Source organism: Rhamphochromis longiceps, linkage group LG17 (genome assembly GCF_057381845.1).
Source record: "Rhamphochromis longiceps isolate RC_006_pf linkage group LG17, R_longiceps_female_GT1.1, whole genome shotgun sequence".
Taxonomy (NCBI): Eukaryota; Metazoa; Chordata; class Actinopteri; order Cichliformes; family Cichlidae; genus Rhamphochromis; species Rhamphochromis longiceps.
Window position 1 is genome coordinate 11,219,331 of NC_140573.1, and position 12,592 is coordinate 11,231,922.

Genomic DNA, 12,592 nt, shown 5'->3' on the forward strand with positions numbered 1-12,592 from the left:
AAATTGCACCATTCAAATCAAACTCAAGAGTCTCACCTCGTCTTCTGCCATCACTAGCGTGCCCTCGTTCTGACCTGAGAGTCAAACAAAAACAGGACACTTAGACCACATCAGGCTTGATACTCTGTAACCAGCTCAGTTCAGACTGCATGTGCTTACCGTCAAACGAGTAGAGCGCTTTGCAGTGTCCGATGACAGGCAGAGGGTCGTCGTCGTCGAACTCGTCGTCGAACTCGTGTGGGTCGGGGTTGGGATGTCGAGGCTGCGCTGGACCGGGCCGGTGATGAGGCGTTTGATGCTCCTGGCTGGTGTCGTCTGTGTAACTGCCCTCAGGGCTGACAGGAAACAGGCGTGAGCTTAGTGTGCACGGGACTGGTCACACTTATATTTGATTTAGAAGATAAACAAGAACCAGCGAGAGTACACATGGAAAAATGGTGACCAAAAAAGGGAAAAGGCTTTACTTTGGCCCATGAAACATTTGTACTGCTTTGAGGCAACTGTTGTTGTGATTTGGAGCTATATAAAGAAAACTGAATAAAGTTGTAGAAAATATGCTGGACAGAAAAATGAAAGGACGTGGGGGCGAGACCAGCCGCTGAATACCAATTTAAGCTGCCGCAATTAAATTCAGCAAAGTGGACAAGCTTGCTGCATCAGTTTTCTTTGATTTGATTTTTGGGCTATCTCTGAAATCTGCCCTTTCATTTCCATCCAAAGATGTGGCATCTTTTCATCCTTTAAGTCCTAACTCTGGTGCATGATTGAGATCTGATGTGTTTTCAATCTGTTTCTTTAACTTTTCTGAACAGTGAAAAACAAAGGTCCATTTTCAGTGAGGAACATAAGTCCTCCAAAGAAAAGACGGGAACATTTGATACCTCTCTCTGCCTTGAGGACCATGGTGATGGTTATCAGCGCTGTGCCTTCTGTCTCCTCTGGAGCTTTGCTTTCCCTCCACCTCAGACAACCACGTCTGTCAGTGACACGGTTCATTAGTATACATTTCAACAGGTGGCCAGAAGCTGCATGTAGATAATGACTGAGACCTTGTTGTCCCGTCTTTACCTCATTTTTGTGGATTTCGGAGCGCAGTTTCTCCATGTTACAAATGGTCTCTGATATTTTGGGCTGCAGGCTGTTGGGGTCTCCCATCTGAGGATTCTTCTCATACACGTCCTTCATCTTGTTCAGAGCATCTCTGACAGAAACACACAAGCAAACAAGCGAAGCTTATAGAGCAGACTGATGGCGATAAACAGTTCGAGGGCCATAAAAGCGAAACTGGATCCTGGATGGAAATATCTGACAGTGACATCATTTAACAGTTGTAAGATCCAGAGCAGGTTTCCTACAATCTTGCTGGTTTGGATGGCTTGGCCAGTGTCTTACCTCTGATCCATCTCTTTCTGGAGCTCTCTGTTGAGTTCATCAATCCTCTGCTGCAGTCGCTTCCTCCTCTGCTCAGGAGGTAAGTGGCTGAAATCCTCCAGAGACGGTGCCTGGGGCAGGAAAAAACAAAACAAAAACAGGATTAGACTCTGTCGCGGAATTGATTAACTTTAGATGAGTGATGCCAGAGAATGATCCCCAGAAAGCACAACAAAAGCAACAAAGCTTATTGCATTTGCTTTTTTGTTAAGATGCAATTACACCAGCGACTCATTTCCATTAGGAGCCCAGATGATGCAGCGTGAGCTGGTTTGTTGTGGAAATAAGCGGCTCAAATGTTAGAGGTGAAAGAAACAGCAGCTTTTCTAGAGCCTCTGATCCAGAAACTGTCAAAAGAGCTTCATCAGCAATTCATTTGTTCGGTTGTCATGGAAATGTTCACATTGCTGTTTTCCCTTTCTCTGAATTTTAAAGAAGACCACCAAATCAAACCTTTGATCTTCAGTAGTAAATATCCATCTAGAGTGCTTTGATGCGAGTCGCCTCATTCTTGAGACATCAGCTGGAGAGATGTGTGCCTTAATTTGAAAAAAGGGGAACTAATCAACGTGACTTTTCCACAACGCTCAAAAAAAATATACATTAAAGAAAAGAAAAAAACATTTTCTTCCACAAAGCATGACCTAGCTAGTGAAAATAACAACACAAACAAACCTTCCTATCCATGCACCACCAGCCTTATCAGTGTGCCTCCGCCTGTGACGCAGGCTCGTGACGGTATGCAAATACTGAACTGTAACGCTAGCTAGCTGCATGCTTCACTTGCTTAGCTGGGCGACTCACACCAAAATAATCTGCAGGGATAAACAGCAGCACAGTGTAGAGGGAAAACATGAAGACTGGATTAATGTGAGCTCAAAGGGACAGCTCACACACTGTGCTGGCCTTAAAGTCCACTCATGGTTTGATGAGTCTGCTTCATCAATTCCATAGCAGAAAATATATAAAGCATGATAATAATATAAATAATTTATATATAGCCTAATAAACAGCTCTGAATGCAGCTGACAGGAACAACAGCTGTTCCTCTAAAACTGAGGAAGTCTGTATTCGTGAGGATCCACATGTACTGTTTGTACTGACAGAAAACAGGAAATCTATTCTACCTGGAGAGGAAGTGGCCAGCTAACACTACTGGGCTGTGCACTGTGTGTTGGACACTATGGGAGTCCTACATGGTGAGGTTAGATGCACTGGCACCTACATGGCCGAGTCTTCTCAACAGCACTAGTCTACACACTCACGCAGACTCACTTACCATCTTCACTGACCACTGAGCCGTCACACATTAACAAAAAAAGAAAGAACAACAGTGGATGCTGTTAGTTGTCAGAAGAGTGTTCACACTGGTTACTGGATGTGTTTACTGTGTGCGTTCTCAGTGTGGTCCAGCACCTCGTGTTTACTAAACACAGCAGCAGCGTGTGTGTCCCCCCCCCCGTGAAACTTCCTGCTGATTGTGTTTTACGCTTTCACAGGTACACACCACTCCTGCTTGTTTTTGGTGCAAAGTTACAGCACTTTCCATAACTCAGGAGATTCTCATGGTGGGAAGATTTCTTGCTGATTCATTAAGGGACAAAGGAAAACACAAAACTAACAGAGAGCAACAAACGTACTGGTAAACTAGTTAAAAACATGTTCTTGCATCAAATAACAACATCCCAACTACCCAATGTGTGGGCAGTGACAGCCTGCAGAGCGTTTGAGTCACAGTTCACATTTAAAGGAATGTCTTGTAAAGTACTGCATCCTGCTGCTGGCTTTGTGCTACTCTGCTCTTTGACAGCAGGTGGCAGCACAACAGTCACTGATGCACAGTTCATTCTCCACATAAAGCCGGGCTTGCTGCTGCTGCTGCTGCTGCTGCCATCTTGCTCAGGGAGGTCTGACTACAGGCTCTGACCCAGTCCTATAAAATGTCATATGCTGTGCTGCTAAATGGCTCATCGGCAGCTTCCTAACCAAGTCAAGCTCTCTTCCACAATGTGTCTTCAGTCTTGTCTCCCATCCCTCACCCCCAATCGGTCGCTGCATATGGCTGCCTCTCCCTGAGCCTGGTTCTGCTGGAGGTTTTCTTCCTGTTAAAAAAACATTTTCCTTCCCACTGTCGCCAAGAGGTTGCTCAATAAATAAAAATTAATCGTATTGACTTGATCCTGTCCTGTTTTACATTTCACGGCAGAGCCTCACAATAAAAGCAGCTGCAGAATAATATGGACCTTGCACAATATTTTATAAAACTCATACTAGGTCTACAAAAACAAGCATTTTCTAACTGAAATTTTTCATTTTAAAATGTCCTCACATCATCTGTAAAAGTAGAATGAACACCGTGCTCCAAATTCAGCAGCATAAGATTTTTTTCTTTCTTTCTTTTTTTTTTTTTTTTTTAAATCCTCTGTCCTCGTTCATACATGGCCCAGGCATGGCTGCACCTGAGCAATAACACAGGAGCGCAGATGCATTTTTTCAAAGATCAGCAGCGAGCAGTGTGTGTTATATTCACAGGCACAGTACCGGTGAGTGAAGATGGCAGATTCATGCTGGCAGACATGGAGGTAAACAAAGTACGATCCAATAACAGGGCTTCAAATTGCAAGATATTATCACGTTCCATACTGGTACTTCAACTATCCATATATCCATGAATCTACTGTTAACAGTATACTGCTTTGTTTTTACCCTGTCCAAGAAGAATAAAGCGGCTCAAAGAGATGCACTCAAAATGAATCCATTATCATAAACACTTGCTAAAATATGCCACCTTGCACATTTGTTTAAACTCTCAGATTGCATCAAATTTAGTAGACCAAACAAAAAGCCGCCAATCACAGATGAAGCTGACAGACCTGAAAGGAATAAAAGCCAATTAAAGCTGAGGACTGAAACGGAGTCTGAATGTTATTCACATGTTTGTGTTAAAACTGTGAGAGAGCAAAAAGCTCTGTTTGACAGCTGAATGAAGCCATTAGCAGAGCGACACACACACACACACACACACACACACACACACACACACACACACACACACACACACACACACACACACACACACACAGCCTCAGACCAACATCTGCACAACACGTCTGATGTTGGCATCTCTGTTTTTATTTTGTATGCCTCCCACAAACACAACACTGCAGCCACAATGCCAAAAATACCCTCTGAATCCCTCGCACACCGACACACCGTCAATCACCAAGGATCCTCCGTCTTGGGATTAGAGCAAAATTCCATCTTATACATGAAGGAAGCAAAATAATCACACCAAGAGAAAAAAGAACGAGAGATAAAAAGAAAAGCAGAGGGTGGAGGATATGGGAGGAAGGGAAAACAGGAAAAAAAGGAGAAATGAGAAGAAGAAATTATATTTTAGGGTGTCTGCAAGTTTCTCAAGTCAAATGACAATGTATGGGCTCGATGTATTCATCAATCAAGGACAAAAGTAGTTAAACGATCCAGGTCAAAACTGAAAGTGTGCTTTTTGTGCTCATTGTGTAAGTCAAGATTGTTATCGTCCACAGAGGGCCTGCAGACAGCCTGTAGAAGAATCGAAAACCAAAAAACACATCAACCTGTCTCACTCGAACACACTACAGGCACTACTGTTTGTCTCACCCCTCTCCTCAGGCTCCGCAAATTTCGCGGGATTCTGGGAACTGTAGTCTTTATCTCAGATAGGTAGTGGCTGACGAGGTCAGAACTAAACCGGCGTGCAAGGAATAACTGGGAGGTGGACCAGGGACGAGAGGAGGAAGGTGGTGGAGGAGGGGAACAGGCGGGGGACTGGGATGGGGGCAGGAAGAGAGGACAGAGCCAGAGGTCAGGATGACTTATTGGATTCACGGTGCAGTGTTTCTCCTGACGGCAGGTCGTTTTAGATCAGGATGAAATTCTGGGTTTTAACGATCGCTGGAACTTCTACATTTAATTCGCCGAGCCCTTTAAACCTAATAAACTTTGAAAATAAAACAGGAAGTAAGTTTATGACGCTGATTTGTTCAAAAAAAGTGACACATACACAAATACATATTCAGTTTATCTGATGGGAATGCAAACAATCCAGATGAAAAGGGTGCTTTCCCCACTCTGCTGGTACGAGCTCTGCATGCGAGTCCTTTAGTGGTTCAGCCATCATAATCCATCCACAGTCGAATCCTCTAACTCAGCACATTTTTGTTGTAGAGATCTACCAAAAACCTCCACATGCAACTCATCAAATCTCCTGAAAAATCTATCTCAATCAGCTTCTTCACATGATCGCTGGAGCCCGGCGTGGACACTGTTTATTCCAAACTGAGATCAGTTTCACTTTAACATTTTTCTGTCAACGTGGATCGGGGGAGCTCTCTGTTGAAAAGAAGTGATGTCAAATCTAAGCCACACAGTCTTTAAAAAGAAATGATGACGCTCAGATGAACCAACAGCAGGCAGTTAATGATTGATCAATACGGTCTTTATGGAGAGGGGCAAGGTCCAAGGAGTGTGTTGGAGGAAGCATTTGAGGGTGTTGTTATTGGAAAGGTGACAAAAAAAAAAGCTGCAGCTCAACGCGAGCTGAGAATACAAGCTTGATCCAGAGGAAGTGATTAAATATGGGGGAATAACATTAATAATATCTGAAAATATGCAAAAAAAATGACTCTGTAAGAGAAAAATGTATGATGGAAAAGGGCAGGGACGGTTAAAATCAAATGAGCTCCTAATAAAGCTGTCTGACTGTATGTATGAAGTCTGTTAAAGAACACGCTCTAGTGCAATGTAAGTATGTAGGTCACTATGGAGAGCCCTTATAAAGATCCTACTGAGTGATAAACATCTAAGGATTATGGGTAAATAACTGCAAATTCACCTGCAAACAGAAATTTTCAGATCTTTTCTGGATGTTTTACGTTATGACACTATTATTTTTTTAGGTCTATATTTTGATTAGGGGCGATCGTGGCTCAAGAGTTGGGCGTTCGTCTTGTAATCGGAAGGTTGCCGGTTCGAGCCCCGGCTGTGACAGTCTCGGTCGTTGTGTCCTTGGGCAAGACACTTCACCCGTTGCCTACTGGTGGTGGTCAGAGGGCCCGGTGGCGCCAGTGTCCGGCAGCCTCGCCTCTGTCAGTGCACCCCAGGGTGGCTGTGGCTACAATGTAGCTTGCCATCACCAGTGTGTGAATGTGTGTGTGAATGGGTGGATGACTGTGTATAGTGTAAAGCGCTATACAAATACAGACCATTTGATAGACTAACATGAACAGGTCCACAAGGGTGAATTATTCAACAACAAGAAGCATTCATCACTTCCTGTACCTTTGGTTTCTTCCCAAACAGCCAGAGCTTGTTCTTGGTTCTGCTCATGGGGTGTTTCGGATCAGATCGTGGCCCCGGTGCCCCGTCTCGCTCTCTGTCTCCTTTGGGCGTGTTGCTGATGGTACCATCTGAGCCCGTTCTGCTCAAATTCTGACTGAAGTCCTCGAAGGGGAAGTCAGCAGGAGGTTCAAAGCCAGATTTGAATGACTCCACAACTATTGCTGAATCCTGGGAAGTGAGGAGGAAAATAAGTTTTCCTATCTTTATCCAAACACCAACCCCACGTCTAGACAGACAGATTTCTGAAGATGCTAGCAATAACCGCTCTTTTTCCTTTCTTCCTACACTTACCCTTCGCTCGTCTACAGCCTTGGCAGCTGAAACCATTCCCTCTAGACATTTGGAGATGATGGGAATAACTCTCCGCTCTGCCTCAGCAAAGCTTCGATATGTCTCTCCAAGCTTTACCGTCCGACGTTCATCCATGTTCTGCAGATTCTGTTACACAGAGCACAGGAAATGGAATCAACACTAGGAAGTAGCCAAGTACTACACACACATAGACACACACACACAGACACACGTGCAAACCCCTGCAAGCAGATCCTTTTAATGACAAACACTGATACCTGGTTAGAAGATCAGTTAAAGCCATGTGTTAAACATTTAATGGGTCACTAACACAGAGCACTATGCTTTCACTGAAATGGAAACCTTTATACAAAGTCATTGAAAAACAATGAAAAAGAATCAGTGAGATTGTGTCCGTAAATAACAACGTGGACTTGAAGGTACAATTCCCTTCAAATCGTTTCAGTTTTATTTATATTGAGCCAAATAACAACAACAACCTCTTCAAGGTCCTTTATATTGTAAGGTAAAGACCCCTCAATAAAATCAAATGACCCCCCAACACCCAACCCAACCCACCCCCTTCCTCCATGAGCACGCACTTGGCGACAGTGGGATGGAAAATCTCCCTTTTAACAGGAAGAAACCTCCAGGTTCATGGAGGAGGGACTATGTGTTGTGACAGGTTCTGTGTGAGGGGAGGAAGGTGTGCTGTAGAGAGAGAGCCAGAGCTACAGTTCAACATGTCTGAGTTACCTTAAAGATCTGTGGTATGGCACTGTGGAAATGTTTCCACTGCTCTGCATTGAAGCTCTGGAGCTGAGCGGCGTACTCGTTCTTGCTCTCATCAGCCGCGTGAGTGCGCATGTAGAACTGGGCTTTGGCCTGAACAGATCATACACACCAACACAACATCAACAGTCACTGATGTCCCACCAACCTCCAGTCTGTCCACATTATAAATCACATGCATCACGGTGCTACGACTAATTCTGAAGCCATAACAAATTCAAATACTGTGTTTTCCAATTTTCAAAAGGAGGGAAAAGTCACGTCATTGCATAGATCCCACAGTGCAAACAAGCCGAGGAGACTGCTACCACAGCATCTTACAGTTTAAGGCACATAACGGTGTTATTACAGGTGGGGGCTTCCTACCTTCTCCACCTCTGATTTGGTGGCGTTGATGTCATTATCTAGCCGCTCGTAGGTGATCTGGGACTTCTCTGCTTCTTTGCACTCTCTTTCAAATTTCTTTTTACTCTGAAAGGGAGAAAATAAACGCACAATTTTAAATAAATTGAGTAATCAAAAGATTATATAACATTTTCGCAGCCTCTCCATTTCATGTCTCAATAAAAAAAAAAGTAAAAATAAAAAAATATGTGAATGAGAGGGAGATGAATCAGAGAGGAGGATAGTTTATTTCCTGCCAAGCCATCTGGGTTACATTACCAGTGAAGGAAACGCAGCGAATAGCTGAGACATTACAGTTCAGTCACCAGGTAGTCACCATTAAAGTCACGCAGCCCACACACTGAAACACTCGAATGGTTGTGCAGCACTGAACTCAACTAATGGGCCTCGGGCCAGGAAATGTGAAAAGATAAGAATTATTAACTTTTTTATTTACGTTTATTTTGGAGTTGTTGTGATTACAGAGAGGTCTTGTAATGAGCACTGGTGTAAAATAACTCAGCTCACGCAAGTGAATGATCTCAGATGAACAAATGCAGTCTCTCGCTCCTTCTTTCTCTCTCTTGAGCCCGTAAAGAGCCAAAAAGCAAGCCTGTCAGGGGCCAAATGCGGCACATGGGCCTTGCCTTGCTGTGGGAGGGGTTGGTCTGCACCGAGGTCTCTGTGTATGTGTGTTTTTTCAGTGTGTTTCCTGGTCTTGGCCCCTGTCTTCAGTCCCTGCAGACTGGGAAGTTTGCCAGGAAGAAGAAAGGAACCCAGCTGTCTTTTCACACTCAGAAACATGTGCTTTAATATTACAATATTACATATACATACATACATATATATGTGTTTATATATATAAATTAGCACAGATAGTGAAATGCTAAAATCAAATGCAAGTACCCTGAAATTGCATATTTCATTCTTGTATAAATAATGTAACGTGTGAAAGTGGGGGATAAAGTGGATCCTATTTGTCCTTCTGTTACCTTTGTTAACATATCTTACATTCCTCATGCAAACAAGTATGAGATGAATAAAGCCGGCTGTCCTGAGCAGATGATATTTACACTAAACAGTACATTTTTCTACTCAAACCTCCTCCTTCTCGCCTCACTTACATTGTCCATCTGTTTCCAGCAGTGATCCAAATGCTGCTGGGCCTTTCTGCCCTCCTGTAGATGCTGCTCATTTATGCACACACACAAACACACACAACGAGACACATTTACACAGAAGCAGAAAATACATATAAATATGTGCACAAATACAAAATTACTGGACTCTGTGTCACAGTCACATATATAACAACAATTACTTGAAGGAAGAGTTCAGTTCAGTTACTAAAGCAGTAAATGTCCTCAGCTGTACCAGACGCCTTAGTTTGTGCGATTGTCATGGAAATGAATCTGTTGACATGCATATTGAGAACTATGTGATGCACTTAAAAGTTTATAAGACTAATACTGCAGTGGCTGTTCAGCTGGGATTGTTGCCACACTGATATTAGTATATTTGTGATAATATATTATAAACGAAAGAATGGACAGCACTTCTCTGCCAGCATTAGAATCTATGCCAACCTTTCATGCTTTTCAATCCTAAATGTACAGTTACTCTGTTCAAAGATTATATTATAGATGGGAAAGACTTGAGCTGCTACGAAGGATATCACGAAGTCTCTCTAGCTGCAGCCCCACCCACCTGCTATTAAAACGTCCTGATCCTAAACCTATATGTAGTCTTTAAACATCTAAATACAAACAAAAACCACTATCATGTTGGTGTAATCCTAAGATACTACTGTCCCTACAAGAATGAGTGTTGGATTGCTATAGAGCACAAAACCAGCAGAGGGCGCTGTTTTCCCCCAAACACATGGCTTTTAGCCTTTCACTTTTTGCCATCAGCAGATGGTGGAAAAGACAGATGGTTAACATCAGAGGTGTGGACTCGAGTCACATGACTTGGACTCGAGTCAGACTCGAGTCATTAATTTTATGACTTTAGACTTGACTTGAAAAAATGTTGTAAGACTTGTGACTTGACTTGGACTTTTACACCAATGACCTGGGACTTGAATTGGACTTGAACCGGTTTACTTGAAAAGACTTGATATTCCACCCCAAATATAAAATTTAACATGCATATTATATAGAGATTGAAAATGTGACGTCATTCACGGGTAGAACCGCAAAGGATTCTGGGAACTCGTGACAAGAGTTACTAGCGCACGCAGGCTTTCAATTGAAATCAGTCACACAGCGATAAAAAGAAACACAAAAATGTCAAGAAGCTGTTGTATTATTAACTGCAATAGCCGGTCGCATGACAGCCACGGGAAGCCGACGGGTAAAGAGATCGGTTGTTATCGGATTACGTCGTTGAAGAGAAATTGTTCGAGCCATGTTTCCGAAGTAACAAAGACGCGACTGGATTGCAGCCATTCAAAGATCAAATATAACGTCCTAGAACACTCCAGCTCACATGTTAGTCTGCTCCAAGCATTCCCACAAAGGTCAGTCTGCTGTTGTAGTTAATGCGTCATTTTCATAACATAATTGGTGATATAGGTTACAAGCAAGTCTGGCGCTGAACAGAAATTGTCGCTCCTTTGTTTATTGTGCATAAATAGTGAATTGTCCTGACACAATATTGCGTTTCGCTTCTGTTATTATGGTACATTGACAAAAACATATACTTTTATTCACAGGATAAAACAGGTTTTTTGTATCACCAATTGCCCAGTACGATTACAGCATACAGTATTATTGTCACTGCTACATTTCTGTAACGCGTACCAGAAATTATTTCCACTACTAATTAATTATTGTTGAGCTCAAAGGTTATATTAATAAACGGTTAACGAATGTGTATTTATGAAGACGATTTGTGAGACTGGTAAACTTATGATATGTACGATGGTCTTTACTTTCTACACGGTGCATTTCAAGGTCCTGTACCCATCCGTCGGTAAACTGTACCTGGGCTTGTTGTAGTGACCGTAAGTTACTAAACTTCATGAGTGTATGCACTCACTCCAAGAACCGTATAATTATAAATATGCATATAAATATGCTACAATGAGATAGCTGACTTCATCTAACTAGCAAATGTTTTCCAGGCTACGTTGGTGATGCAGTTTTTTTTTTTATATGTATGATATTTTTATCATGCGATTTTAAAGCCGGTCCTACAACCGCATCCAAGAATAACATGCAGCTTATCTTAGAACCGTCGGTGAAAATTATTCTTGGAGCTAGGTTTAATTGAGCTGCATTTTAAAGAGGTGCAATTTCACAATTTGTGTATATTTTCTAAGTTCACTATTTTGTCATGTGTTGAGGAAAAACACAGATTTAAAAATTACATGGTCTAATATTTACATTTAGCATAACTGCAACATTATTTTTTCGTTGTTTTTTTTTTAAAGACTCGAAAGGACTTGAAATTCAAAATTTCAGACTTGTGACTTTACTTGGACTTTTACACCAGTGACTTGAGACTCGACTCTGACTTGCCTGACATTACTTGAGACTTGACTTGAGACTTGAGGATAAAGACTTGAGACTTACTCGAGACTTGCAAAACAATGACTTGGTCCCACCTCTGGTTAACATTACATCCAACATATTTATCCTCTTAAGTAAAGCCAAGCAGAACACAAATTCATATGAAGGCAACACAGCGGATGTTAAGGGCAAACAGCAACATCCGTTTTATGACGGGAAGCAACAGTTTCTTTGACAAATGTGATCTAACAGCGAATGAGCTGAAAACAGACAGAAAAGAAAGCACATGTTTGGCTTTTGTTCAGTGGCACGCAGCGGGAGCAGTGAAGTATGAACATGTTAATGTACTCACATGCTTCCTCTCAGCTTTCAGGTCCTGGCTGTACCTCATCAGCTCGCCATAAACCCTGTGAGCCATCTCCTCCGCCACCACCTCCCTCTGACCGGCATAGTCATTAAGCTCATTGAGTATGGAGTAGAAAGACAGACATGACGTGAACCTGCAGGAGAGACACATAATTAACACGTGATTAAGACATAACATGTCCCGTGTCTTCTAGTGTACTACACGCATATGCACAAAAACATAAACTCTAAGCCAGGGACATCAAACTCATTTTACATCATGGGTGCATCTCCCTTTGATCTTAAGTGGGCCGGATCAGTGAAACTCCCTTTGTTTTTTTATAGTGTAAAGAAGTTTATCTACACATTTAGTCCTGAAATATCTTAATATAAGAAAAAGAAGTGAAACTGCAACAGCATGTCTCAGTTTTGAAAAACAAAAAAATATACGG

General features: G+C 42.3%; 1 protein-coding gene across 2 annotated transcripts in view; it reads right to left on the minus strand.

Annotated features, from left to right (window-relative positions):
* fnbp1l (formin binding protein 1-like) overlaps positions 1-12,592 on the minus strand; it is a 58,073-nt gene that overhangs the window by 3,957 nt on the left and 41,524 nt on the right. For both annotated transcript variants that reach the window (XM_085386060.1, XM_085386059.1), the window contains exons 4-14: positions 12,148-12,295; positions 9,405-9,467; positions 8,263-8,367; positions 7,861-7,989; positions 7,105-7,251; positions 6,754-6,981; positions 1,393-1,502; positions 1,069-1,201; positions 882-976; positions 160-335; positions 37-74 (exon numbers count right to left, since the gene is read on the minus strand). In XM_085386060.1, the coding sequence (XP_085242186.1) occupies positions 37-74; positions 160-335; positions 882-976; positions 1,069-1,201; positions 1,393-1,502; positions 6,754-6,981; positions 7,105-7,251; positions 7,861-7,989; positions 8,263-8,367; positions 9,405-9,467; positions 12,148-12,295 (1,372 nt within the window). The remainder of the gene's footprint in view (positions 1-36; positions 75-159; positions 336-881; positions 977-1,068; positions 1,202-1,392; positions 1,503-6,753; positions 6,982-7,104; positions 7,252-7,860; positions 7,990-8,262; positions 8,368-9,404; positions 9,468-12,147; positions 12,296-12,592) is intronic.